Source organism: Setaria italica, chromosome III (assembly GCF_000263155.2).
Source record: "Setaria italica strain Yugu1 chromosome III, Setaria_italica_v2.0, whole genome shotgun sequence".
Lineage (NCBI taxonomy): Eukaryota > Viridiplantae > Streptophyta > Magnoliopsida > Poales > Poaceae > Setaria > Setaria italica.
Genome location: NC_028452.1, coordinates 574,124 through 600,353, shown reverse-complemented (window position 1 = coordinate 600,353; position 26,230 = coordinate 574,124). Strand labels below are relative to the sequence as shown.

Sequence of the window (26,230 nt, the reverse complement as noted above, 5' to 3'; positions counted from 1 at the left end):
CAAATGAAAATGAGATTTGTGGTGGGGTGGAGCCCGCACCATGGATTGCTTCTATTTTACTGTTCCTCGGATAATGGTATATTCCGCACGAGTGATTCAGCGACCGCACCGGACGCACAACTGGATTCGATTGATTCGCCCGCCACACGGTCCTCTCATTCTGCCTGGGCTAGGCTTGTTACAACACCTGCAGGCTAACGGCCCAAGAGGCCAGACCACAGACACTCGTGCAGCCAGCCGTTGCAGTTTCAAATCTCTCAACACGCTAGCTCATGACAACCTCACAAGTATATCAACAACGAAAACGGGCGAGGAGCTGCAGGTAGGAGCGGGCACGAGGTCGACGTCCTCGTGATGCCCACGCCGCTAGTGCACTACCGGACCACCCAGCCACCCACGCAGCAATACCTCGTGTGCGGCTGCGTCCATCTCCGGCTGCTGGATTGCGTGCTCGAGGCTGTTGTGCAGGGCCGTGTCATCAAGAAAGGCATGGGCCAGTCCCAAACCAGACTGTAATCCACGTCGACCAGACGTCCACATCCTCAAATCGAGCTTAAATCCATCCTGCAGCTGATAAATGCCTTTTCAAGCAGACTTAACAGCCAAGCTAACACAAGTGTCACCAAAAGGAATTACAGATACAGGAACCAAGTATACAATTACATACTTACAGTATCTTACAGTATCGAAAAGGTTAATATTATGGGTGGTATAAACTCGGAGTTCTTCGTTTACCATCTCTTGAGCTACCAGCAAACATCAGAACCCTCTAACTACCAACTGCTGCTGCCGTTTAAGTCGTGGTTAGCACGCTAACCTGACAGAGCAGCGGTTACAAAAACGGCTCCAGCAAATGCTTCTTTGGCATTACAGGCAGGAAAGTACACGCTACCTGCATCCTCAGAAAGTTAGCGCTCAAGACAATGCTGTGCGAAATGTACATCACCTGCTGTATAGTATAGTTGTAAACAAAATATTACCCCTAGGGAGTGTTTTCCTCAAAAAGAGTCTAAAACTCCAATTGTATTGCACAATTGTGTGATCTGTCCTCCCATAGCCCCCACCCCCCCCCCCCCCCAAAAAAAAAAAAGAAAAGAAAAAAGAATCAACAACACCCTCAACTCGCAGCAGTCTGCACGACTGCTCTTTTTTTTTTCCATTAACTACCGGACTTGTTGGAGGTAGACAATGACAAGTTGTATAGTCAAACCGTGGTGGAACCAAAATGTCCCCCATGATAGAATAAGTCTCTATGTGTGTGTTGAATGGTTGGTGTTGCACACACCCTATCTATGTATTAGCTATGTTATCCCTAAAATAACCCTGCTACCTACTCCTGCCTTATCTCTATATGTACCCCAAACTGCTATCTACTATGGGTGGTTAATGAGAAAGTGATCTATTGGGCCAACACCCCATGCCAACAGAATGAGTGGGAATGGAAAGAAGAGGGGACGAAAGGATGGAACCTTAAATCATGGTGGCGTGCCACACCATTTGGTATACCTAGTTGACTATGCCATGTTGGCAAGTACAGTTAAACAGCAATATGGAGAAGACTGCAAATTTTATGAAGCCGAGAAAGCACAATGTCACTTAAGGAAGCCACGAGTCACAACTCCACAAGTCGATAGAGTTGAGCTATACTGGTTGCTAGCTAGATGAAAACAAAGTGAACAGAGCAGTCAATTACCTGATGACTGATAAGTTCCCTTCACATTTAGGAAGAAAAGCTCAAATTGTCAAATGAGCCACTGCCTCATATGAGAAAGCCTTCTATCGTCTTCTGTGCAACTTCTCGTGCATGCTTCAAAGAACACAGTGAGTTCGTTACATCATTATTGCTTTGAGCCAATGTCATGGTCAGCAGTACCCTACGACATGCTTCTGCCAATGCTTGGTAAGGCTGAGCACAAAGCAAACCAACTTCTGTGGAACTTTCAGATGGTCCATCCACTGTTGCAGCATCCATTGTCCTCCGAAGTTTGTTCTCCTCACGCATGCTTAACTCTTCTTGCAGTTTGGCTGCCATGATTGATGCCCTCTCAATACACCTAGATGGAAGCTACAAGAGGATTGACCACATTAACAGAGGAATTAACACTTACGGGATCATTGCTAGTGTCTAACTTAAACAGTTACTCTTGCAAAACAGTACATGAAAAGGACAGACTTCAAAAATTAGCAGGTGCATGCTATTGCTGAAGTTAAGAGGATTCATCCGTTCTACTGGAACAATGAAGACAGTATACGTTCAATATAATGCACGCATTGAGCACTCCAATGAGACAGTGACAACAAAACCAAATCATATCTATCTATAATATCAGAAACGAGCAGTCGCAATGATAATCAGAGCACATGCATGAAAAAGTTACTGAAGAAGACAAGAGGATCATTTGACCCACCAGTGCACGTGCCCATGAACCATGAAAATGATATATGAGTACAAACCTAGATGAACAGCAGCACATGAAACCTTAAATATAAGCATAACTAACCTGTGCAAGCAGGGCAACATTAAGACCAAAGCTTCTATCTGAAGCTCCAGCAACAAGCTTGTACAGGAAAGTAATTTCTCCAAGATCCTTTGACTCTGGGCTAGACTCCAACGGTTTATCAGTAACTTCCACAAGCTTCCTTGTTGCTAGATATGAAACATGGTACGCTCCAACAGAACCTTCAAATTCTCTCTGAATATCGAGAATCTTTGGATAATGAGTGACAAAAATGACAATACATTTTTTCTCTTTGAGAAGATAGTGCAAAGTAGCATAAGCAATAGCAACACCATCATGTGTGCTTGTGCCACGACCAAGCTCATCGATGATAACTAGGGATCGAGATGAGCAGTTATGCAATATGTTGGAAGCTTCATTCATCTCTTCATGGAAGGTACTTGTTCCTTGTTGAATACTGTCAGACGCACCCATCCGGGTATAAATCCCATCGACAACATGCAACATGGCTGATGAAGCTGGTACAAAGGAGCCAACCTACAGAAAACCATGGCAATGTCTTTCAAGAATCATCTCGGAATCAAGATGAAGTTTGACGCAGCTGCTCCTAAAAGAAATGACTCCTTTTTTTGGGAGAATAGCAGGGGAAGGCCCTACTGGAGTAAAAAATAAAAGAAAAGATCTATCCACCAATGCTTTTTTAAGCTCAGTCCAATGACAAGGTCAAACCTTACATACTAATCATGTTATACATTCACAATGTGCTCCCATAGAGGATGTGATAAAATTTATACCTGGGCCATCATGGTAATCAGTGCAACTTGGCGAATATAGCAACTCTTTCCTCCCATGTTTGGTCCTGTAACAATCTGGCAGTATTCACCATCTGCGTGAAGCTCTGTGTCATTTGGAACAAAGTTGTCTCCAAGCAAAGACTCCAGAACCTAAAGCCCAACAGCAAAACTGTCACCATCATTGACAATAAACCTAAAACAATGCATGGTACCAGACTGAAAATGGAAAAAAAAAAAAGAGAGAGAGAGAGACCATGTTCCACCAAAGTGGCAAAGAAAAGATTGGAAGCTTGTTAAAGGTAAAAACAGTTGGATTTAAAGATCTGGAAGTAAGTTTCTAAAAAGCAATAAAATGTTTTTTATTGTCACCCACATAGCAGTGATATATGGCCTAACCAGGCAATGCAGTGGACAGGTAGGGGCAACCCACATATGCACCCTAGTATTAAGACCTACCAGATATTTTTAACACACTGTCTTGAAGCACGATCCTAACCAGGTAAAAGTATCACCGTAACTCCTCTTTTAAATCTTCATATTAAAACACATTTAAGCTGAGATACGAAGAGAGGGGGCCAATTTAACAATTGGCATAAAGGTGCGCAATTTGTCAGTAGTCCTAGCAAATAGCATCAAGGTAAGGAGAATAATTCCACAATGAATTGTATTGGATTTGACAAGCTTAAATAGCACACGGCAAGGCAAGATCAATCAGGCATGACTGAACCTTTTAAGCACGCATGCAGTTTTCAAGCTACTAAACAAGAACTGGGCGCCCAACAACTTCAGTATGACTCTCAAATTTCAAAGTTCTTCTGTTTGTTTTCTTCCTTTTTGGATGCAGGGAAAAACAAACTTGGCAGGGAAATACTAATACACAATTGAAAATGAAAGAAATATGCTTCAACGATACCAGAGTCCACCAGAAAGTTTAGATGCAAAAGTACATTATACCGTTTGTGCTTTACTGTTCAAATTGCATGATCTTGTTACCGATATTGCCAGTGGCATGGAAAGTGAGTTTCAACTACAACAACTAACCGGATGGCGTCCATCTTTGATGTGAATCTGACTTGGTTCACTCTCTTGGACAAAAATAGGTCGCACATAATTCTGCAGGATGGAACAATGGTTGGTGAACAATTTCACATAAGAATAAGTCTGACATAAGGAGAGATGAATGATCATTACATTCTGCTTTGCAAGAACAGCGAGTGAGTATAGGCAGTCAAGAGACGCAAGAGATTCAACAGCTGCTTGAAACTGCGCATAATACTTGCTGAAATCTGTGAGGAATTTATGCCACGTGGACCTGCAGATAACTGCTAGTTCCTCCTTAGCCAGCAATAGATTGTCCAGGTTCTTCAATATTTCAGGGGTGTGGTATCTGATGGTCTTTTTTGTGCTATTTATTTTTACCCAATTTGAAGGTACCCTTCTATCTACTGGTAGCTGCAGGCACACAATAGATAGTATTAATAATCTAGTGAAGAATACAGTTAGCCTTTTTCTGTTGCTACTTGAGAATGCCGTTAACAATATTTGAGGGTAGCTGAACTCAAGCCACTTAACTTCGATCAAATGGGTTGTTCCAGCTACGGTTTTAAACTCCAAGTTGCTCATACCAAGTTGCTTCCGGTACTCGATAATCAGTAACTCCAGTTTATGTTGGGCCATTTCTACATTTACATGACCTTCTGCAACCTATAAAAGGATATGCAATTATCAAGCATCAGAAATGATAAAGAACGGTGTCAAAGAAAAAGAACAGATAAACAATAAAAAAGTTCAATTCACTAGAAGGGAGGGATTTGCCTCTGGGAAATTATCTACAGATGCAATGAATAGGTTTAACATATCTCCTTGATCAGCCGCTTCTTTGTTAAGACAAGACAGAAGTTTCACTGCAGTATTTAGTACGGTGGATGATGAAGCTGTACTTATTAGCCTTCTCAGCAAAGAGGAGTGCACAGGTTTATGCTGAGAGGAGACAATGTCAATATCCTCAAGAACAAGCTTCTGCATCTGCTTTCCAGCTGTGAGGATAGAATGGATAACACCAACAAACTGCAATGCAAACAATAGGCAATTAGGTAAGTCAACCAATTGCATAAATACCAAGTGGCCAGATTGTTATGTAGCAAGGAAGGATACATGAAATGGTGAAAAGATTCGGCTCACAATCAACTAACACAAAAAAGAAGAGCGCATATTTCACCTCCTTAGCTGTGGCTTTGCAATGAAAAATCCTTGTTATTCCTCTTTGAATGTCAAGTGATTTTCCCAGCATTTCTAAAACGGATGAAAGGATAGTACTCAAATCACTACGCGCCAAAGCTGCACAGGACCCATCCCCTCCATCCTGTAGATTGTTAATTGAGTGCCGTGATCCCATTGATTCAGAAATCTCTGATACCGCATCATGACGAGCACAGATCCGATGTCGGTCGCATAAGGGATGTGTCAACTGCATGAACATTACATGATCAAAGAACTATAAAAGAACAGTTGACATAATGAAAGATTTTAGGGTCGTAAAACTTTATACTTTGTAATGTTCTGCAATATATTTGGTTTCAGTGGAATGATACATCATGCAAGCATTCATTTCATGTCGAAGCATAGACAATCTTACCCAGTTTCTAAACAATCTAGAGCCAAAAGCTGTGCATGTATTGTTCATAGTTTGGAACAGAGACCCTTCTGTTGTACCATCTGAGTTGTTCCTCAATACCTGAAAGCACATTAGATTTTACTTTATTAATTGAACAGAAGAGAAGCAGAAGTTCAGGAAGACCAACTCTAGGTCTCATGTTGATTTGATTGTATGGGAGAAAGAACTTATTGTCAACTAAAGTATCCATAAAGCTTGAGGACAAACATAGGCTTCAGAAAGAAAAAAAATCATAAATATCCAAACAGAAACTTCTACTTAGAAGGCATCGTAGCGGATTCTACCTCAAGTTGTTGAAGAGTATTTGCTGATAAGGACATTTCAGTGTCTGCAGAAAATGGCCGGAATGAAGAACCGAAGCATATTATCCTTTCCATGCCAAAAACCTTGAGATATCGAACTGATAATGCTAATGCTTGAACAACTAGCTCTGGCATAGCCATGACACCCTAATTTGAGTGAATGGTAAATGTTATTATAAACACCACAAACTATATTATTGAAATTTGAAAAGTGGTGACTGGGGCACATGGTGAGATGACAGGATAATGGTGAATACACCAAAAGATCACTCAAATAAAATTAAAAGGATAACAGTACCTCAATCCCACGAAGATTGTTGTCATCATCATTAGTTTTCATCAGCTGTCTGTCATCTTCATCCCTAGAAGCATTGTCCACAGACTTCTCAAATAAAGGCATCAGTTCAGCTAAAGCACCACCCTCGCCAAAACAAACACATGATGCACGCTCAACCCGCACATTAGAGCTGGGTCCCGCATATGCTGTCATCACCTACACAACAAGTGGAGACAGAGGATATTGATCCAGATAAATTTGGAAGAGCAAATGTTTACTCAATTGGCAAGAACTTCAAACGAAGTAGATAAAGTAGCATATTGAAAAAATCCACCATCAGGAGAATATTTGCTTGAGCAAAGCTGGCATGCAGAAAAAGCAATGACACATTATAGAGAAAAGCGACTATTCGCAATGGTGGGAACATAGCTTGCTATGCATACTACCAAATTACACTAACAGTGAATTGTTTGCTGTCTTGCCATTTTGCAAGCAACCTTATCATCAAATTGAACCTGTGGTGTCTCAGGGTCACATGCAACGTTCCAAAATTAAGCATATCGACAAAGATTATAGCTAAAACTCTTCACACAGCTATTCAGCTAGCAAGCAGAATATAAATAGCATTCTGGTTAGTTGCCTAACCAACTACCGGCTTCCATTAACAAAACCACACTAATCACGAATAAATGAAGCACTAAGTGGAAGAACATACAGAATCTATGATCAATTAGTTAGTGTGTGTTATATACTTCTATTATACATGGACACATGGTAACAATGAACTGTTTGTGACTCTGACCGTTTTGATGGCAACCATAGTGTCAAATTGAGCATCTGGTGCCTCAGGGAGACATGCAACATTCCAAAATCATACAGCATGATGACAGAACCATTCAGCAAACATCTGAAGAACTTACAACTTGAACCTCAGCACATAATGACTAAAATCAATGGACTGATAGTTCTTGTCAGTTACCTACCTTCTCTGTGGCGAAGGTGAGTGGCATCCCGAGGATGACCTCCACGGGTGCCAATCCAAGCAGCACAGCTTCAAGCCCACTCCTGGAGGTGGTGTCCATGAACTCCCCGTGCACGACCTCGCCAGTGGACACCTCGATGGCCACAACCCCAACCTTCACCTCGAAGCCCTCCCTCCCCGTCGCCTCCACCTCCTTATCCACCACGCAGACGAGGTACCTGCTCCCCTCCTCGGGCGCGGCGCCACCACCCTCCAGCTCGCCTGCGGCGGCCTCGATCGTGGCGCGCGTGTACACCGCGGACAGCCCGCGCGCGAACGGCGCGCCGGCCGTGCCCCCGCCCTTCTGCGCGGCGGCGGCGGCCTTGATTGCGGCGGTCTCGGTCTGGCGCACGACCCCGACCTTGTGGCCCGCGGCGACGAGGCGGCGGACGTGGAAGCCGAGGCGGAAGGTGGGGACGCTGGCGGTGAGGAAGCTGCGGTTGGGGTGGGCGACGATGCCGAGCACCGCGGCGGCGACGGCGGCGTCCTCGCCGAAGATGCGGAAGCGGTAGCCGACCTCGACCATGAGGAGGACGTCGGGGTGGCGGGCCTTGAGGTCGACGACCTGCTGCTCCAGCGGGGTATAGCCCTTGCCGCCGGCGGTAGGGTTCAGGGCGCGCGGCGGCGGCAGCGGTGCCGGGTGGAGCGGCTCGAGGAGTCTGCGGCGGACGGCGTCACGGGAGGGAGGGGTGGGATTGGGCCGCTTGGCGGCGGGGGGATTTGGGGGGAGAGGGAGAGGGCCCGCGCGCGCTTGGCCGGGGAGAAGGAGGCGACGGGTGGAGACGGGCGGACGCGCGGCGGAGGGTTTGGGGTTGGGCGTGGGAGGCGGGGCGGGGGAGGCGGAGGAGGGCGCGGGCTTGGGGGCGAAGAAGCGGGAGAGGACTTGCTGCTTCGGCTTGCCCATGGCGTGGCGTCGCCGCTGGCGAGCGCGGGAAATGGGGGGCGTGCGCACGGGCGGCAGCGAGGACGAGAGGTTTTTGGAGGGGTTCAGTGGCGGCGCCTGGAGGATTCGGCGATTCTGGTAGTAGGCCCTGAAGAAATGATCATGGTAAAGTGGAACAAGAGAAGAAATGTCGCATACGGTCTACTTAAAGGCAAGATACTTTCTGCATCAGCTAAAGGCAAATACTAAAGGCTTGGGACATTTGAAAATTGTACCATATTTTAATTGGAGTGCAGAGGTGTAGGAACATAGCAGCAGAGTGGAGAGGCATATTGTCAAGTTACACCAAAGGACTTGTACATGTCTTGAATGGCAGCACACTAATAAGCCATGTCAACATGTATTGACTTATGTAATCCGCCAACGTTGAGTTGACCTTGAACAGTTTGTCTATGACTACTACTCGGTCAATAGATTCAGGGCTGCTTATGGAAGAGAGATTGAGCCGATGACAGACAAAACACAATAGCCACAAGTTGACTTACCATTTTGAGTTGGTGCACCTCTTGCTAAATTACCTGTTGGAAGATGAAGGAAACTAAGAAGGAAAGGATGGATGGAAGGTGGCCACAAGAAGAAAGGTGGTGAATTTACCAACGAGGGTGAAGGTGACAAGGGAAAAAAGATGATTAGAGGACCTATGACTTGCAAAAAATGTGGATAAAAAGGTCACAGGCAAGCTAGTGCCAAGTGCCCACTAAATGGGATAGAAAAAAGAGGTAAGAACTGATTTTCTTTATCAAGAAACTTAAATGAAAATGTCAATATTAATTTATTTGATTACTTGTAGGACGCATAGGCAACCTAGGAAGAATGTTACAAAAGCTGCGCCAGTAGAACTTAGCACCCCACAGAGGCCAACTAGAGAAAAAATCCTACGGGATAGTCGAGGAAGGGTCACCAGAAGGTAAGGAATATTAACACATTTACTGTACATTAATTTTTCCATACATGTAATTTTCATATCGTATTTATGTGCAGCAAGCTTGCGATGTTATTGGGAGAGGGCACATCTTCACAATCCAACACCACTAGTCCGTGAGGATGCCTAACGCGAAAGCACCAAAAAAGATGACTTCAAAGAGGAAGCTACACATCGGATGAATTATTTTAGTTGTAATGAGATGTAAACACATGCTTTATTTCATATGACTTCGATCTCGATTAGAACTAAATTATGGTCTTCTGAGATGAACTCGTTTATGCTAGAATCATGGTTTTATGAGATGACCTCGTTTGTGCTATCTAGTGTTCCCATGTAACCTAACCAGCGCCAAAATGCAGGCTGAAGCTTTTCCTCAAATTGAACCGTGGATTCAAATTTGTAATTCTGGTGGAAGTGGATCTTAAACTCCAATGTTCATAAAAACAATGCTACAGATGTGCATGAACATCGCTATCTTTAATTTCTTTGTGTTAACTATCAGCCTTCCTTTTTTTCTCTCTCCAAAAATTTTAAATACAGGAGCTCGTATTGCTTGTTTCTGTGGCTGTACAGCTGTTGCTAGCAAAGTATAACTATCAGCCTTCCTTTTTTTTCTCTCTCCAAAAATTTTAAATACAGGAGCTCGTATTGCTGGTTTATGTGGTTGTACAGCTGTTGCTAGCAAAGTTGAAAACGTCGGTAGAATCTACGCTTCAGACGCGCGAGGAACGGCGGGCGCGTCACGAGGGATAGGAAACGTCGGGCGCGAGGAGATCGATCAGAAGGGCAATACGGTCTTCTCGTGACAAAATATATGTATTTCAGTTGAGAAAAAGTGATTAAAACACCAAATATCATGTATAACAAAGTGCCAACGTTTCGAGGGTCATTTTAGCGAAATCGACGTTTAGAGTCCTATAATAGTTTCATTGTTTGAAGTCCTAAAATTGCCCTCCCTAGACAGTACGCTCATCCTATGGGAGATGCGCCGCGGAGGGTTTAGAATTGGCACGGTTTGAAGTCCTAAAATTGCCCTCCCTAGACAGTACGCTCATCCTATGGGAGATGCGCCGCGTAGGGTTTAGATTTGGCACGGCAGGGACGGTAAGGTATGTCAGGTTGGGGAGAGTAGTTTCTGCTGACAAACTAAAATCAAAGGGTCCAAAATCACATTTGGTTCGCATCCAGTAATGAAACAATTAACAATTATCAGAAAGACCTAAAACCGCGCGCGAGCATTCCCGTCAGTCGTGCACAACCAAAAGGCGATGGCGGCAACCAAATCACAAAGGAATCGTTAAACCATTGTACGGCTGAACGAGATTTTTTTGAATATCCAATCATGTGTAATCTATCCCTAAGATAAGATGTGCCAATGTGCCTGTTTACAGCTTACAGTGGTTGCTCCGTGCAAAATAAACATTACAAGCTCTAAAACCAAAAACATGACAGCCTGAAGAGCTGGTGCAAGTTAGAAACATAACCCAAAGCGGCAGAACAAGAATACAGACGTACAACTACACAAACAATTAGCGCGACAGAACAAGCAATAATCTAACATACATCACGCACCAGCTTGAGCTACGATAACAGAATAGACCAACAAAATACAGTCAGAAATGCATGTCTAGATTGTTGTAGTCTAGATAAAAAAATCCAGCATGGCGAAATAAAATCAGTCATCATACGGCGATCAGCTGGCTCAGCACGTCAAGATCCATCTCAACATAAGTCTGAAAAAAGAGCAGCCTCAACCACACTAATCTTCCTGTCTTGTTGCCCTAAGAGCTAACCATGTTGAACTGGAACCTAGAAAGCTGCTGTGGGATGGTGGAGATGACAGGCCCGTATCGCTGCATCAACATATACAAAGCACTTTTCAAAAAAAACATACACAAAGCAAGTTTAAGATAAATAAGTTTGTAACAAGTTCTAGAAAGCACAACACAACAACAAAATAACACTGCAGATGATCATAAAGCCAAACAAAATAAGAGAAACCATGTACTAAGCTGATGATAGACAAGGCTCACTATGAAGGGTTTGGTTTGAATAAGAAACTGAAGGAATGAAGGTTCACCTATTATCCTATCAGCATGTTTCTTATAGACAAATGGAGAAGAAGAAAGTAAACAGGCATGTTTTCTTATAGACAAATGGTGAAGAAACAAGTAAACAGGCACCAAAGAGCAATTACTTAAAGAAGATATAAAGCGAAGATAAACAAAACAAACAAGGTTAGCCACAACAAAATAGGTGACATCCTACCTTGACTACTTAAAAAACTATATGCACTGTCCTTTTATCAAACATATCCCATTAAACTCAAGGGTGAGTAAAAGGTTCTCAAAACTTTGGTGTAGGCCACACCAACTATTGGGACTGAATGCTACATTACCTGAACATTGTCATAGAGTTCAAAGAGTGGAACAGCAAGCAGCTTCAAATTCCTCGGAACAGCGAAATACTCTCTTTCAGAAAGGTGAACAATGAAAAGCTTCTTGCACTCCTGTTCAACAAATCATTCATTTCCATATTCTAAACCCAACAATACAAGGTTAAAAAAAAGCTCCCAAAGCAAGAATGTACCTTGGGCTTGGTGATATGTGGAGGGCAGTAAGGATACATCACAGTCTCAAAGTTTGGCCTCCACCACACAGCAACACACTCTCCAACCTGGAAATTACAAGCATGTTATACCTTTTATAACAACAGGAAGAGAATTATGGTGTACTAGCTCTACTTTTTGAAGGTTCCAATATTCTTAACCACATGTAGAAAAAGAACAGTACCCAAAATTTTGCTGTTGGCAGATACCAAGTATTAGAGAATATGCGCTGAAGTACATGCTGAACCCTTGATTTCTATTCTATCTTATGATGGAAGTTTACCATCAGCCAAAAAAGATCTACAACAACATGTTACATCTACATGAATATTTCTATGTGAAGAATTACACATGGAAAAAGATAGCAGCACAATAAGCAAGGAGAGTACGCCAGTTAGCGTGTCAAATCTTCAAGCCTGTGGCAGTGATAATGTGCGATAATCACCCATGCAACCATTTCAACTTAGGTATACTTAGAATACAGATTTTGTTATTAGAAACAACAAAAGGGCAACAGCAAGCATGATAAATAGTGAGTTGAGGCAAGCAGAAACCCTGGACCTACAATTCATTATGTCTCCTTCTCTAGATTAACATTCAAAATAAAGCAGAGATGTTGGGAATTGGGATGCGCAAGATCAGGAGCATTCAAGGCTACCATGCAGATAATTACTACTAGTACTCAGCATAATAGAAAGGAGATACAACTAATTTCTGACACAGTATGCCGTGACTAATTGATAATTGCTAATAATCTCTCTTCAACGCACTACCTGCCAGTTAGGTGGAAAGGAGGGCGAGTTCACTGCAAGTTTGCTGCACAGCTTTCTTTTCAGACCCTCAATTTCTGCAAGTTCCAGGCACAAGTGTCAGTAAACAAATATATAACTAAATAAAATTAGCATTAAAATGGATCCCACAGAAGCTGGGAACAAATACTCACCATTTTCTCCAGGCTTCAACCGTCCACCAGGGAGTTTGCAAAATGTATTTCCAATTTGCAGGAGCAGTATGTGGGGGTGGTTGTGCTCTTGAACCTATATAGGAAAGTGCCATGTGAAGATTTAGCTTGTTTTTAAAGCTACAAAGTGCATGACTAATCATCAAAAGTTAATTTGACATTCAAGCACCAAAGGAAGTCTTATCAAGGAAATACTGATGAAAAGAAAAGGATTGCTTACCAATAGGATTGCTTCGACACTTGTGCGCATTCCTTCTTTCATGTAGCTGTCATTCACAGAAGTGAGTCCTGATTAGTTTATAGTGCATTGGACAGAACCAGTTATTAGCAAGAACATAACTAGCAAGGTAGCCTGACTTTTGGAAGGTTCTTATAGAAGACAAATAAAATATAGGCCATGTAATCTCTGCTGTTAAGACAAACAAGTATGGGAATATATCGAAAGAATATAAATTTCAATTCAAATATGACATATTTGAATGAGAAAGGCTTTTTTGTTTCAATTGATTTCAATCATGGTTGACATTCTGCTTCTGCACCATTGTCTCTACACAAACACGATGTGTATGGTAAAACTATTCAAGGAATGCTCGACCAAATAAAGAGGTGGCTCACGGTAATAGAATGATTGAACTGTCACCACCTATAAATTTGAAAGTCTTGAACTATTTACCAGGTTTTAGCAATTTTTGCCAGCACAGTTTCTCTTCCTACCTACTGCAGACTATCAAAATACCCATCCAATATTGCCAACTCGAAAGCAGGTAAGTGAAACAACCTAAAGCAGGATGGGAACAAACCAAAGCGTTTTTACTTCTCTGACTGTGCTGTTACTGAAACTGCAGTGCAATATCCTGCTACCCACCTCCCAATAATTCCACTCAACTCAATAAATCCACTCAACTGAAACTTTACCACACAACATAAAAGTCAACAAAATCCAACCTGAATACAGTGTTTCCATAAATAGTCATGACCATCTTTTCCCGTCAAGGAGCCATGGGGCAGAAATGCACATCAAGCTAGCACTCCCAGCAAAAATTATATGCTTATCGTTGCAAACAGTAGACTCAACAAGTTGCCCATTACTCTCCAGTTAAACCAACCCCCTCGCTAACTTGAACACTAAGGAGCTCTGTGACCTGCGCGCTAGGGTTTAGGGTTTCCGGCGAGAATAGGAAATCTAGGGTTTGGGTCAGGGCGGCTGGGCCGGGGGCCGAACTGAAGACGGGCGCGGCGGAGGAAAACACTTACTTGACCTTCATGCGGGCGAGGCGGTCGGCGACGGAGGTGTCCTTCTCCATCTTGGGCTCCTTGGTACCGAACGTGTAGTTGGCGAGCGGGTACACGTTGACCACCGGCGACGAAGAGCTCACCATCTTCTCCTCCTCCGCCTCCGCCTCGGCTCCAACGAGATCTCCTCTTCCTTCTCAGGCTCCGGCGGTGGCCGGAGGCGGCGGGGTGCGGCGGGGCAGAGGCTGGTGGGCTTTGGTCGAATCGACCCGGGTTTGGGGGAGGCGCGCTCGCTGCGCAGCGAAGGGTCTGAGATCACAAATGGACAGGAGGAGTCGTGTTTGGGTTCGGTCGGTTCTGCGTTTATACGGATGGATCGACCCACCGGATGGTGTGTGAGCCGTCCGATACTCCGATCCATCTCGAAGCTCTACCATGTTCGATCAGTGTCTCCTACTCGATGAAAGCTGATCAAGTACATTAAAAATGCAAATTCAAATCCAGATACTTGACAATTCAATTTGATATTTACATAGATTTTTTAAGATGTACAAAGGTAGTCTCTGGTTTTTTTCCCCGAACGAATACCAAAGGTAGTCTCGGACTCTCTGCGACATGGACGAACATCTCAAAGCAGTGAAGCAGAGAATAACAGGAAGAGCTTTTATGCTCACAATTCACAAACAGAGAATAACTATAACAAGTGATATGCTGACTTGTGTTTCCCCTGTACAAGCAGGAATTCCTTCAGGAATGAACCGTGTGAACTCTAGAAATTTCGTATAGATTTTAATTAAAGAATCAGAGTTAGGCAGAAGAAAACCAAAAGAATCAGCTTATTCGACAACAAAATCAATGTTATCATATACAACAGCTGTATTCATGTCAATGCCACGCACATCTCATCACGGCCGCTTGACTGAACTACACCCATCGTCGCCTGCTCGGCTGATCCCAGGCCAGCTTCAATCTTACACCCGCCAAGCAGTGCCCTCCAGACTTCAGAATCAGGTCGACAAGGCATGCCCTGGAGCACGGCCACCGCTTCGTCAAGATGGCCGTTGCAGGAGAGCAGATCGATCAAGCAACCGTAGTGCTGCAACGATGGTGGAATGCCGTAGTCCTCCTTCATCATGTCAAACATCCTGCGGCCTTCGTCGACGAGAGACCCGTACCTGCACGCCAGCAGGACGCCCATGAAGGTGAAATGGTTGGGCCGGAAACCTTGTTTCCTCATGAGATCAAACAGCTTGAAGGTGTCGTCAGCTTGGCTGTGCACGGCGAGGGCTCTGATCATCACGTTCCAGGAGAAGACATCCTTCCTGTCCATCTTGAAGAAGACAACCATTGCACGGGCTATGTCGCCGCACATGGCGTACATTCCGACCAAGGCTGTCCCAACCTCAGCATGAGCATGGAGTGCCGGATTCACCAGGTTGGCGTGGATCCATCTGCCCAGCCTCAGTTTCCTCAAGTTCTCGGAAGCTGAGAGAACCGAGACAACAGTGAAGCTGTCAGGGATGAGACCTTCAAGCAGCATCCGTGGAAACATTTGGAGCGCCTGCCGGAATCTTCCATGCCTGGTGTAACAGGAGAGGATGCAGTTCCAGGACACCAGGTTCCTTTCAGGCATCCGGTTGAACAGGCTCCTCATGCCGACGAAATCCCCTGCATCAGATAGCGCCCTGAGCATCGCCGTCCATGATATGATGTTCTTCACCGGCATTCTCGCGAACAGCTCCTTTGCTGCCACAACGTCCGCCGCCTTGACGTATGCGGTGAGCATCGCGTTCCATGACACAACGTCCCTCTCCGCCATGGCATCAAACAACTCCCGCGCCGACTTGATGTCTCGGGCCTTGGCGTACTCCGACAGCATCCTGTTTGAGAAGCCGACGGACTTGTTACGGAAGCCGTCGAACACCCTCCTCGCGTCGCCCAGCGAGCCACGGGCGACGTAGAACGCGAGCAGCGAGCTGCCGATGGCCGGCACGGCGTCCAGCCCCTCCTTGAGCACTCGGCAGTGCACCGCCTCGGCGCTCCTCCACATCTTCAGCCTCGCGCACGCGTCCACGACGTACGGGTAGGTGAAGCAGTCGGGGGCGAGGCCCTCCCCACGGCGCTGCATTTCGGCGAACAGCTCGAGGGCGCGGTCGTGGGGACCGTGGTAGGCGCAGCCCCGGATCATGGCGTTGTAGAGCGCGACCGCGTCGGGCGGGTCGGTTCCCCGGAACGAGGAGAAGAGCAGGGCCGCGTGGGCCATGTCGCCGATCTCGGTGGCGCGGCGGACGAGGAGGGCCCGCAGGCCCGGGAGGCGGTGGAGGGAGGAGGAGGTGAGGAGCAGGCCATGGATCTGGTCGAGCTGCCGCTTGCTGGCGCAGTCCTTGAGGAGGATCGTGAGGCGGGGTGGGAGATGCTGGCTCATAGCCTCATAAGCAGGCCGCGCCGGCTGCCGGCGGCGAGAAGGCCGGGGTTGACTATCGGGTGTGAGGGTGCGGTGGCCGGAGTCAGTGACTCATCGGCGTCTGTGCCTGATTTCAGCGGGCGATCCTAGCCCTGTAGCCCATGTTCCTCGAGATTCGCGCTGGTTCCTGCATGTGCGTCTATCTTTGGTTGGAACTGAGATGGATGTGCCCCCGAACAACTGAGAATCGCTGAATCGGTGCTTGCAAAGTGCGAACGTCATGTCAATCTCTGAACATTTTTCATTCTAGAGCTGCTCTTGCGCAATTCAGAAGTTCAGACTTCAGACTCCGCATGATCATACAGATGTGTTCAGCAATCGGATAATAGACCAAACCTGTAACAAGAACGCAAGTTGAATCTGCATCCGCCGTAGACCTTTTTTCATGAATCTAACGATTGCATTTTGGCGTGAAACGTTGAATAATGCAGCATTTTCTGCATGGTTATTGATTTGAAGGGCCACTCTGAATTCCTTGTATTGTTGTATGAAGTCTGAAATTTGTAGATTTCTTTGTTACTGCGTTACCTGCCTCGTCATGTCAGTTTCTAAACGTCTTTCAGACGGACAGTAGATAGTAGAATCTGAACTTTAGACCGTGGATCCCTTCGTCTTGAAAGAATTAGAATGTAGGCTATTTATTTTGGAACGTGCCATTCCTTAACTTTTCAAAGTTTAGATATAAGATTATCTTAAATTCATGGGGTGAGAGATGAAAATCGATTCTATAAATCCCCATACTATATTTCTAATGTGCAACTTATAGCACGCTCTTCGACTTGCTTCCCTATAGCAGAAGTGCAGCACATAAATATCATATTCCATACACAACTATATTAAAATTCCATATACAACTATATTAACTTAATTAATTTATATTTAAATTATGATTATTAGAATGGAATTCAATTCCAAGGATCAAAATGGGACCGGTTGATATATAGACGTCCATGATACCTTTTGCCGAAGCATCAGCGTGAAGAATGATGAATTGCCATACACCTACTGCCAACAAAGTCCTCGAAAGAAATATCTCATGCCAAAGATCTCTACGCAGTTTCATTCATTTCAGTTCGTTATACAGGTTAACATCGTACTGCTGCATATAGGATTGCATGAAAAAAGTTACAAGTTACTATTCATCGTCGTCCTTGGTAGAATGGTAGCTGAAGACGATCCGGTAGATTATTAAGGTACACTGGCGTAGTAGCTCGCGTACTCGGGTGAATTCTTCATTAGTTGTTCAATCAAACGCAACACGGTAGGTACGGTGGCTTTCCTGACCACAATAATTTAAGGAGCAGGCTGCAGATTCATTCGCGCGCAGCTTACTCCAGCGCGCCGTTTTCATCGTCGTCGTACCCGGGCGCCGCGTGCCCGCCGCCCCCGGCGTCCGCCATGACGACGTCGACGAGGAAGTCGAAGAGGTCGGTGTTGTGCACGGCGGTGGCGACGTCCTCCTTGTGCACGGTCCGGCGCTTGCCCTCCAGCGTGGCCGCCCAGGCGCGGCGCGTGATCTCGGCGATGAAGAGCTCGCACGCCTTGGAGAACACCACGGGCGCCTCGCCGGAGATCATCCTCGCGCCGCCGTCCGCGGCCTCCCCCGCCGAGCGCTTCATGATCTTCTTGATGCGCGCCAGCGGCAGCGCGTGCGGCCCTGTCCGCGCCGACACCCCGCCGCAGAAGATCCCCGAGTACGGCCTCGCCTGCCTCATGCTGATGATCGCCGTCGCCGAGGTCTCGACGCCGGTGCAGCAACGATCAGATCAATTCACCGTGATGAAGAGAGAAGCGTAGAAGGGATGGATGCTATATATGCATGTGGCGTTTGACCCTGCAGCAGGGAGGGAGGTGACGTTGGAGCGCGTGGCGTGGTGCGTCGCTGCCCAAGGCCGGCAATGGAGGTGGCCGGCTGTTTCGACAAGGACCGGCGGCGCGTATCCACGGTAGAGAGGGACGCAGATAAACAAAGGGAAGCGATGGTGTACGTTAGGGGGATTAGAGAATTGATTTGGACGTAGCTTTCGCCTGTACTGTGCGGTCAAGTTTGGACGTTGTTGCTTGCATCCTTCCGCTGCTGCTGCCCTGCTTGCATCACAGCACTTGTCATTCAGATGGCGATGTCGAGTACCTCGCAGTCGCAGGAAGCACAGAAACGGTCAGGACTCGGGAGGCGACAAATAAAAGAGGAGCGTCCTTGCTTGGAAAACGTACTTACATAGGGGGTGTTCGTTTCTTTGGCACTTCCTAAAATTCCTGTCACATCGAATGTTTAAATACTAATTAAGATTATTAAACATAGACTAATTATAAAACCAATTGTATAGATGGAGACTAATTTGCGAGATGAATCTATTAAGTCATTAAGTATATGATTTGACAATATGACACTACAGTAAACATGTGCTAATGATGGATTAATTAGGCTTAATAGATTCGTCTCGTGAATTAGCCTCCATCTGTGTAATTAGTTTTATAATTAGCTTATGTTTAGTTCTCCTAATTAACATCCGAATATTCGATGTGACATGAATTTTAGGAGGTCCTAGAGAACCAAACACCCGCATAGTTACGCAAAACGCGGTAGGACAACGCAAATAAATCAGGTTCACGCCCTCTTTGTTTAGCAACTCCAGCTGCTTCTGCTTCCTGGTGCTATCCAATATCCATGTTCCTCATTCTTGGTTTGTGTATATAGGCGCTAGCTTTGTTCACAGAAGACCAGTCGTGGTGATGCAACACTGTCCATGAGCAGCTTCGTCAAGATCAGCAGGAAGTGTCACTGGTTCATTTTTCACACAGTCATACCAATGCAATGGCTGCAACTAGGATAGTTATTTCGTCAACATTCCGATGATATTCACGATGCAAAGGGCCATGCCGAATTGGCTAAATATGTTCAAAGCTGTTGGAGTAACATGGACGATCAGGCCTGGTTTGGTTGGTTTGCTTATTTTTAAGCACCCATCACATCGAATGTTTAGATACTAATTAGGAGTATTAAACGTAGACTATTTACAAAATCCATTACATAAATGGAGGCTAAACGGCGAGACGAATCTATTAAACCTAATTAGTCCATGATTTGACAATATGTTGCTACAGTAAATATTTGCTAATGATGGATTAATTAGGCTTAATAGGTTCGTCTCGCTGTTTAGCCTCCACTTATGTAATAAGTTTTGTAAATAGCCTACATTTAATACTCCTAATTAGTATCTAAATATTGATATGACACTTGCTTAAAAATAAGCAAAGGGAACCAAACACCCCCTTATTCAAATGTTCAGACCGTAAGTTCTCTGTTGCAACTGCAACTGTACGATGTCTAATTTCTTTATTGACTTCACTGACAAAAGGGGACCAAACCAGGAACAGGTACTCACACGGATTTGATGGGAAACCTGAGGTCATGGTAAGATGGATCAGAAGAAGATGCCCTCCCTGGGCTGATTCTAGCTGCTGGTGGAGTTCATCGAAGGCCGAAGCCCAGCCTAATTGCAGAACTCCAGCGACGCTCACTACTCACTTGCGGTGAGGACGGGCCAAGAAGGGTGTTCATGGTGATTGTCAGGCGACGGCCAAACCCATGAGTGCTCTTTCATCTTCGGATTCTCGTCCATGGTGACGCCGGCGGCCAAGGGTGGGCTCAGTTGACGGCGGTGGCTCGGCCGGCTGCAGCGACACGCTTGCCGAAGGCACTGCCGGCGGCAGCGGACGCAGCTGAGTGCCTGTACTTGAGACATAGTTGTGAGGACGCAACACATACTTGACCTCATCGGCCGCCTGTCGGCGGCGGCCAGGAAATCTGTAGATTTCAAGACGCGCAAATCGCGACCCAATATTTTACATAAAACCCCCTGATAAACCGTCGTCACCCGACATTTTTACAAATAATCTCCCTGCTCGGCTGCTCCCGACGATCCGCCGCCGCCGTCGATGCTGCTCTCCTCCTCTCCGGCGCCGCCACGCGAGGGCGCCGTCGCACCCTCCCTCTGGGCGGAGGCCGCGTCCTCGGCGGTGCTCCGGCACTACCACTCCCTGCCCAAGAAAGGCAAGCCGCAGGGGCGCGAGTCCACGGTCCTCGCCGCCTTCCTCCTCTCCACCCCGCAGGATCCACAGAGCCCCACCGTCCTATCCATGGGAACCGGCACCAAGTGCCTCGGCGCCTCGCGGCTCAGCACCCGTGGGGACCTCGTCCACGACGCGCACGCCGAGGTCATCGCTCGCCGCGCTCTCCTCCGCCTTGTCTACTCCGAGTTCGGCCACAGCGGCCAGCCGGATTGGTTGGTTGGCTCTGGGGATGGTAGAAGATGGAGGCTAAAGGATGGTCACTGTCTTCATCTTTACATCACCCAGCTCCCATGTATGTGCTGCTGACGAGGGATTGAAAAAGAACTTACATATTCTGATTTCTGCAGAATGCTGAGCTAGTAATAGCAGAATTTTTGCATTGTTCGGACTAGTTGATCAATAAGTTCGCATTTTCCAATCTGAACTGTCAGTTCAGTGTTATGTGGTTTTGCTGAGCAGCATTTGTTCAAATCTAATATATAGTTTAGTCTAATCTGGTGTGGCCATGTTTAGTTAGTAGTTGCAGAGCATAGCTGGACTGTCGGAGCTGATATGGTTTCTTGATTTGGTGAACTGGTGCAGGTGGGGTCATGCCAGTACCGCCATCAGAATCAGAATTGCCGAGGGAACAGCTGGATTGTGGTGTGAATGGATGCAGTGGTATGCTTCTATCTAAATATTTGTGTTCTATGTAATTGTAATTTCAAGCTTTGAGCTGATAATTTTCATTTACCATAGCCTTTTAGATTTGACATGGCTTCGTCCTTGGTCTTGTACAAATGTTACCTTGAATTTTGATGAAGAAACAATTTGTTTAAGAATTCTTTGGTGTTACCACTGGTACTCAGATGAGTCTTAGTTATGATTGTCTCATGAATCATGTCTGATGCCTTTATCAGGAAAAAAAATAGTTTCATAGAAGTCTGCATCTCCTAGCTACTTGACATTACTGACCACCATGCACCTGTGCAGCTAGACTGGAACTGGAGTGCTTATATTGTTGTTTAAATGCGTAATAACGGATCACATTATAGATCCCACAGGTGTTTGATGCGGTTGGTAGCTGTTGAGCTTTGTTTGTGATGGTTCTGCCAACTGGATACTAATTCATTCTATTGTGCCAATGTAACAAAACCATGTTTCCAGTTAGGCCCCGTTTGGGTCCAAGGAATTGGAATCTATTTAATGAAGTAGGCTAATTTATGTTGGAATGTGGCATTCCACAACTTTCCAAAGTTTAGATATAAGCCTATCTTAAATTCATAGGGTGGGAGATGGAAATTGATTCTATAGATTATGGTTATTAGAATGGAATTCAATTCTTATAGCACGCTCTTAGACTCGCTTCTCTATAGTAGAAGTGTAGCATACAAGTATCTCTCCCATATCACCAACTATAATATACAACTATATTCCACATACAATTATATTAGCTTAATTAATTTGTGTCTAAATTATAATTATTAGGATGGAATTCAATTCCAATGATCCAAACGGGACCTTATTGATTTGTCACATGGTTTCTAATAAATATACTGTTTTCTTGTATCAGACATCGGTTTTGTTCAAAGGAAGCCTGGCCGTGGTGATACAACATTGTCCATGAGCTGCTTTGACAAAATCACTCGTTGGAGTGTTGTTGGAATTCAAGGTTTGCTGTCGAAGACCATCTCTGGATCAGTATTATGTTTATTGATAAGACCAGAAATTTTTAACATTTTGATGCCATTCATCATGTGATGGAAAGGGTGATATATGTGTCACAGTGTCAGGCTCACTATGTTGACATAGAAACACGCTTCTTTTTCTGGCATCTCATTACTACTTAAGTTACATTTTGCCTTTTACGGGTTATAAAGTGCATTCTTCTCTCACGGGTTCAGCTGGGATAAATCCTCTTTCCTTTGCATTCTTCTACAGGTGCATTGCTGTCCCACATACTGGAACCCTTGTATTTGACCACCATTACTATTGGACAGTTACCTGATGGTGCTCCTGAAGGGTTCTCTATTGAAAATAATATTGAGAAAGTTCTCAATGCTCGCTTGTCCTCTCTATCCAGCAGATTGCCTGCTTCTTTCAAATTGAGCACGGTTGGTGTTCCTTTGTTTCTTATTCTTCCAGTAATTTCTCTGTGACAGTGGATCCTATCTGTCTGCAGCCAAAGTTTTTTGAGGCACCTGTTCCACCTAAAGAGTTTCAACAGATTTCTGGAGATGTACCACCTTTGACTTGCGGGTAGTATAGGGTTTGTCGCTTTGTGAGCTGGACCTTTTCCCTTTTTACTGTATGCATCATTGTTTTGCTAAAAACATTTTAACTGGCATTTGTCTTTTGTTAGGTACTCAATTTGTTGGAATAAATCTGGTTTGCATGAAGTTGTCCTGGGAACAACCGGAAGGAAACAAGGAACGTCTTCAAAGGCAGCATGCTTCTCCTCCACCGAGTCATTGCTCTGCAAGTAAGAGGGGTGTCTTCCTTTCTTGCAAGCAACTCTTATGTGAACTGTTGCGGTGATCTGTGTACTGGCTACTGATGACAGGAGAAGATTGGCGGAAGCTTTCATGTCACTTGAACATTCATTGTTAACAAAATTCCAATCTGGGGATCTGTCTTATCGTGCAATGAAGGTACTATTCCGCCCCCCGTCGGAGTGCACAGATTTTCAATGCCATAAAAACGCAGGGAACCTGCACTCCAAGGATCCCACCATTTGATTGTGAAAGCTTGTTGGGTTTCTGTTGCAGGATGAGGCTCATGAGTACCAGCATACGCTTGAGCTTCTGAAAAAGGCCCCATTCTTCAGCTGCTGGCGTGCCAAGCCTGCATCCCTCGGCTCTTTCGCAGTTGTAAGGTGACGATCATCCCCAGTTCCAGAGGTGAACAGTTGCAGCACACTGGAATCACGTTTTGTGCTTGGGTCTTAAACCCCCCCCCCCCCCCCCCCCCCCCCAACACACACACACACCAATTCAAGTACAGCTACGAACTCCAGGAAAATAGAAAGAGGCTGCAAAGCCCTGTAATGTTTTTGTACGTAGCATTGGGGCCTGATTTTGTCCCGGTAGAAATACTCTGTACTAGGTAGCATCGATTGTCATTTGGCATTTGGGGTAGATCTTGTGTGTGGAACAGTTTGTCCCGTCTTGAACCCCGTTTGTCTGACTCAACCTCTGACAGTTTGTAGCATCAGAATAATCTCCGTGACCGGCTCCAACTACACGAGAACGAAGGCCACGGTTCAGAAGGCCTCTCTATATTTTGCGAGGAGCACAAGTCATCGCAAGTAATTCTTCTTCACCTCAACCTGTAATCTTATTATCGATCGCTACAGAGTAATAGCAAGCAAAGATGGAGACGCCGCCGCCGAGCCGCGTTCGTCTGGCGTGCCTGGCCTTCAACCGCGGCAGGTACTCCGACGCGCCGATCCTATTCAGCCTGTCGGAGAGGAAGGCCGTGCCCTCAGATATGGACGATCTGGCGGGCAACACCACCTGGGCGACCCCGCACGGATGGTTCTTGGTTCGCCGCCCTACCCCGGCCACCTTCCTCTGGAACCCTAGCTAGCAACGGCGACAAGATCCAGCTGCCGCCTGTGCAGGACGATGTGCCTGCCGATTGCACTTACCTGCTCTCCGACAAGCCTACCGACATCTCCGGCGGCAGCGGCTGCGTCGTGCTGCTGCTCGACAAGATGGACCCTATCCTGTGGTACTGCCACGTCGTCGGAGCCGGCGGCGGCGGCTGGGCGAGGCACGAGTACGACATCGGCACGCAGATCCTGTACCCGGACGAGACGCTGCACGAGAAGCTGGTCATCACCCCCGTCACCTCATGCCATGGCAAGTTCTAGTTCAGCACCGGCTTCGAGGAGCTGGGAGTGCTCGAGTTCCGGCCGGCGCCGGCGTTCAGCTCCATCGCCATGCGCGAGGTCGTCACGGGGGCCCACGGCGTCGCGCACTCCGCCCTGGTGTTCATGGTGGAATCCAAGGGGCGAGTGCACATGGTGAACCTGCTGTTCGAGGGGAGCTGCTCCAACGTGGTGTACGAGATGAGCGTCTACAGGATGGATTTCGCCAAGCAGGAATGGTGCCGGGCGCACGACCTCGAGGGCCAGGCGTTCCTCATATCGGCCGCGAGTTTTGGGGCATCGCGCCCGGCTGGCGAGTGCGGGCTGGAGGAGGATTGCGTCTACGTGGCGTACCCATGGGACAAGGGCCTGATGATCTACAACGTAAAGCGTTGCCACCGTTGTTCAAACCGTGTGCGCGTGCCCAATTAGCTCGCGTGGTAGAAACGTTATTTCTTCTTAATATAAAGATACGTAGCTCTTCTGCGTATTTATGAAAAAAAATCTACAACCCAAAGGAGGGAACCATGCATGAGGGTGGAGACCCTCGAGGAAGCTCCAGAGTCGGGGACACCGTTGTGGATGCTGCCCGCTGATCCATAATAGTCTTACATTTTTTAACGTGTTTGTAACGTGTTGCGTACAGGCCTGAAATAACCACGTTTATTTGTCCGATTCAAATTTCCGCGGAATCGCAGTGACAGATTTATTTAGGCTAAGGCTTGCTGGAGTCCCTTAAACTCGGATTCTCTTTTCCAACGAAGAACAATCCATGGGGACCCGAGGCCTCTCTTTTCTCTCTCTATCTTTTTCCAAAGGCAACGGTGGTCACAACACAGCTCCATCAGCAGGCGCTGTCCGCCGGTCGTCCTCATGCAGATGCAGCTACCCCAGCCATGCTACACTGCACTGCCCTGCACGGCACCGGGGGTCAAAGAGAAAAGAAAACGCGTGGCGCCGTCGCCGCCGGTCCTGCATGCTCCCAGAATCATTCTCAGGCCTTGTTTAGTTGGCCAATTTGGGAGGTGCCAAATTACTGTTACAGCACTGTAGCACACTGTAGCGTTTCGTTTGTATTTGTGAATTATTGTCCAAATATTGACTAATTAGGCTCAAAAGATTCGTCTCGTAAAGTACAACAAAACTGTGCAATTACTTTTTAATTTCATCTACATTTAGTACTCCATGCATGTACCGCAAGTTTGATGTGATGGGGAATCTTCTTTTTGCATAGTGTCAAAGTTGGAAGTTGGGAGTAACTAAACATGGCCTCATAATCTCTTCTTGTTCGGGGCCGGGAGCAGCCATCAAAAGCAGAGCCTGGGATCGTCTCGTCTTCTTGACGGGAGCATTTGATTCCCACGTTACTAATTAGAAATATTAAACGTAAACTATTTACAAAACCCAATACATAAGTGGAGGCTAAACGGCGAGACGAGTCTATTAAGCCTAATTAATCCATCATTAGCAAATGTTTACTGCACCAACCGGTTATTACATCGTGGCCTTCTCACGATTCGTATGTTCGCAACGCAGATTAGGCAGGACGAAGGTGTGGGGGACTTGGTCTCATGGGGCATCTCTTTTCACCTCTCTTCCGCTGGAATCATCTGGGCGGCGGCTAGATGAAAGCCGATCCCGGGCT

General features: G+C 46.1%; 5 protein-coding genes across 7 annotated transcripts; 1 reads left to right on the top strand and 4 right to left on the bottom strand.

The window, feature by feature from the left end:
• Positions 1-608: 608 nt before the first annotated feature.
• Positions 609-8,543, bottom strand: LOC101784541 (DNA mismatch repair protein MSH3). 3 transcript variants are annotated; one of them, XR_002676944.1, is made up of 13 exons: positions 7,490-8,543; positions 6,528-6,722; positions 6,212-6,376; positions 5,889-5,987; positions 5,472-5,720; positions 5,069-5,320; positions 4,826-4,957; positions 4,445-4,705; positions 4,295-4,366; positions 3,254-3,403; positions 2,502-2,996; positions 1,694-2,065; positions 609-892 (listed from the first exon to the last, which is right to left on the bottom strand). XR_002676944.1 is itself a non-coding variant. In XM_004959966.3 (12 exons), exons 1-12 carry the CDS (start codon positions 8,429-8,431, stop codon positions 1,760-1,762), a joined length of 3,318 nt encoding a protein of 1,105 aa, XP_004960023.2. In that variant the 5' UTR covers positions 8,432-8,543; the 3' UTR covers positions 1,466-1,759. The 3 variants fall into 3 exon arrangements, 1 of the variants encoding a protein (XP_004960023.2); XR_002676945.1 differs by lacking the exon at positions 609-892 and adding an exon at positions 1,466-1,559; XM_004959966.3 differs by lacking the exon at positions 609-892 and having other exon boundaries at positions 1,466-2,065.
• Positions 8,544-10,703: 2,160 nt separating this feature from the next.
• On the bottom strand, positions 10,704-14,532 carry LOC101784135 (pre-mRNA cleavage factor Im 25 kDa subunit 2). Its single transcript, XM_004959965.4, has 7 exons — positions 14,219-14,532; positions 13,185-13,230; positions 12,947-13,040; positions 12,777-12,850; positions 11,985-12,071; positions 11,794-11,904; positions 10,704-11,248 (listed from the first exon to the last, which is right to left on the bottom strand). The coding sequence occupies exons 1-7, from the start codon at positions 14,341-14,343 to the stop codon at positions 11,177-11,179; spliced, it is 609 nt and encodes a 202-aa protein (XP_004960022.1). The 5' UTR covers positions 14,344-14,532; the 3' UTR covers positions 10,704-11,176.
• Positions 14,533-15,077: 545 nt separating this feature from the next.
• Positions 15,078-16,622, bottom strand: LOC101773222 (pentatricopeptide repeat-containing protein At3g29230). Its single transcript, XM_004963314.2, has one exon. It carries the CDS (start codon positions 16,620-16,622, stop codon positions 15,078-15,080), a length of 1,545 nt encoding a protein of 514 aa, XP_004963371.1.
• A 1,094-nt stretch (positions 16,623-17,716) lies between these two features.
• Positions 17,717-18,623, bottom strand: LOC101783728 (nuclear transcription factor Y subunit C-2). Its single transcript, XM_004959964.3, has one exon. It carries the CDS (start codon positions 18,374-18,376, stop codon positions 17,990-17,992), a length of 387 nt encoding a protein of 128 aa, XP_004960021.1. The 5' UTR covers positions 18,377-18,623; the 3' UTR covers positions 17,717-17,989.
• Positions 18,624-20,259: 1,636 nt separating this feature from the next.
• LOC101783323 (tRNA-specific adenosine deaminase 1) lies at positions 20,260-23,942 on the top strand. The gene is made up of 8 exons (XM_004959963.4): positions 20,260-21,027; positions 21,318-21,395; positions 22,288-22,386; positions 22,656-22,828; positions 22,897-22,973; positions 23,077-23,196; positions 23,278-23,365; positions 23,483-23,942. The coding sequence occupies exons 1-8, from the start codon at positions 20,601-20,603 to the stop codon at positions 23,591-23,593; spliced, it is 1,173 nt and encodes a 390-aa protein (XP_004960020.1). The 5' UTR covers positions 20,260-20,600; the 3' UTR covers positions 23,594-23,942.
• Positions 23,943-26,230: the final 2,288 nt, after the last annotated feature.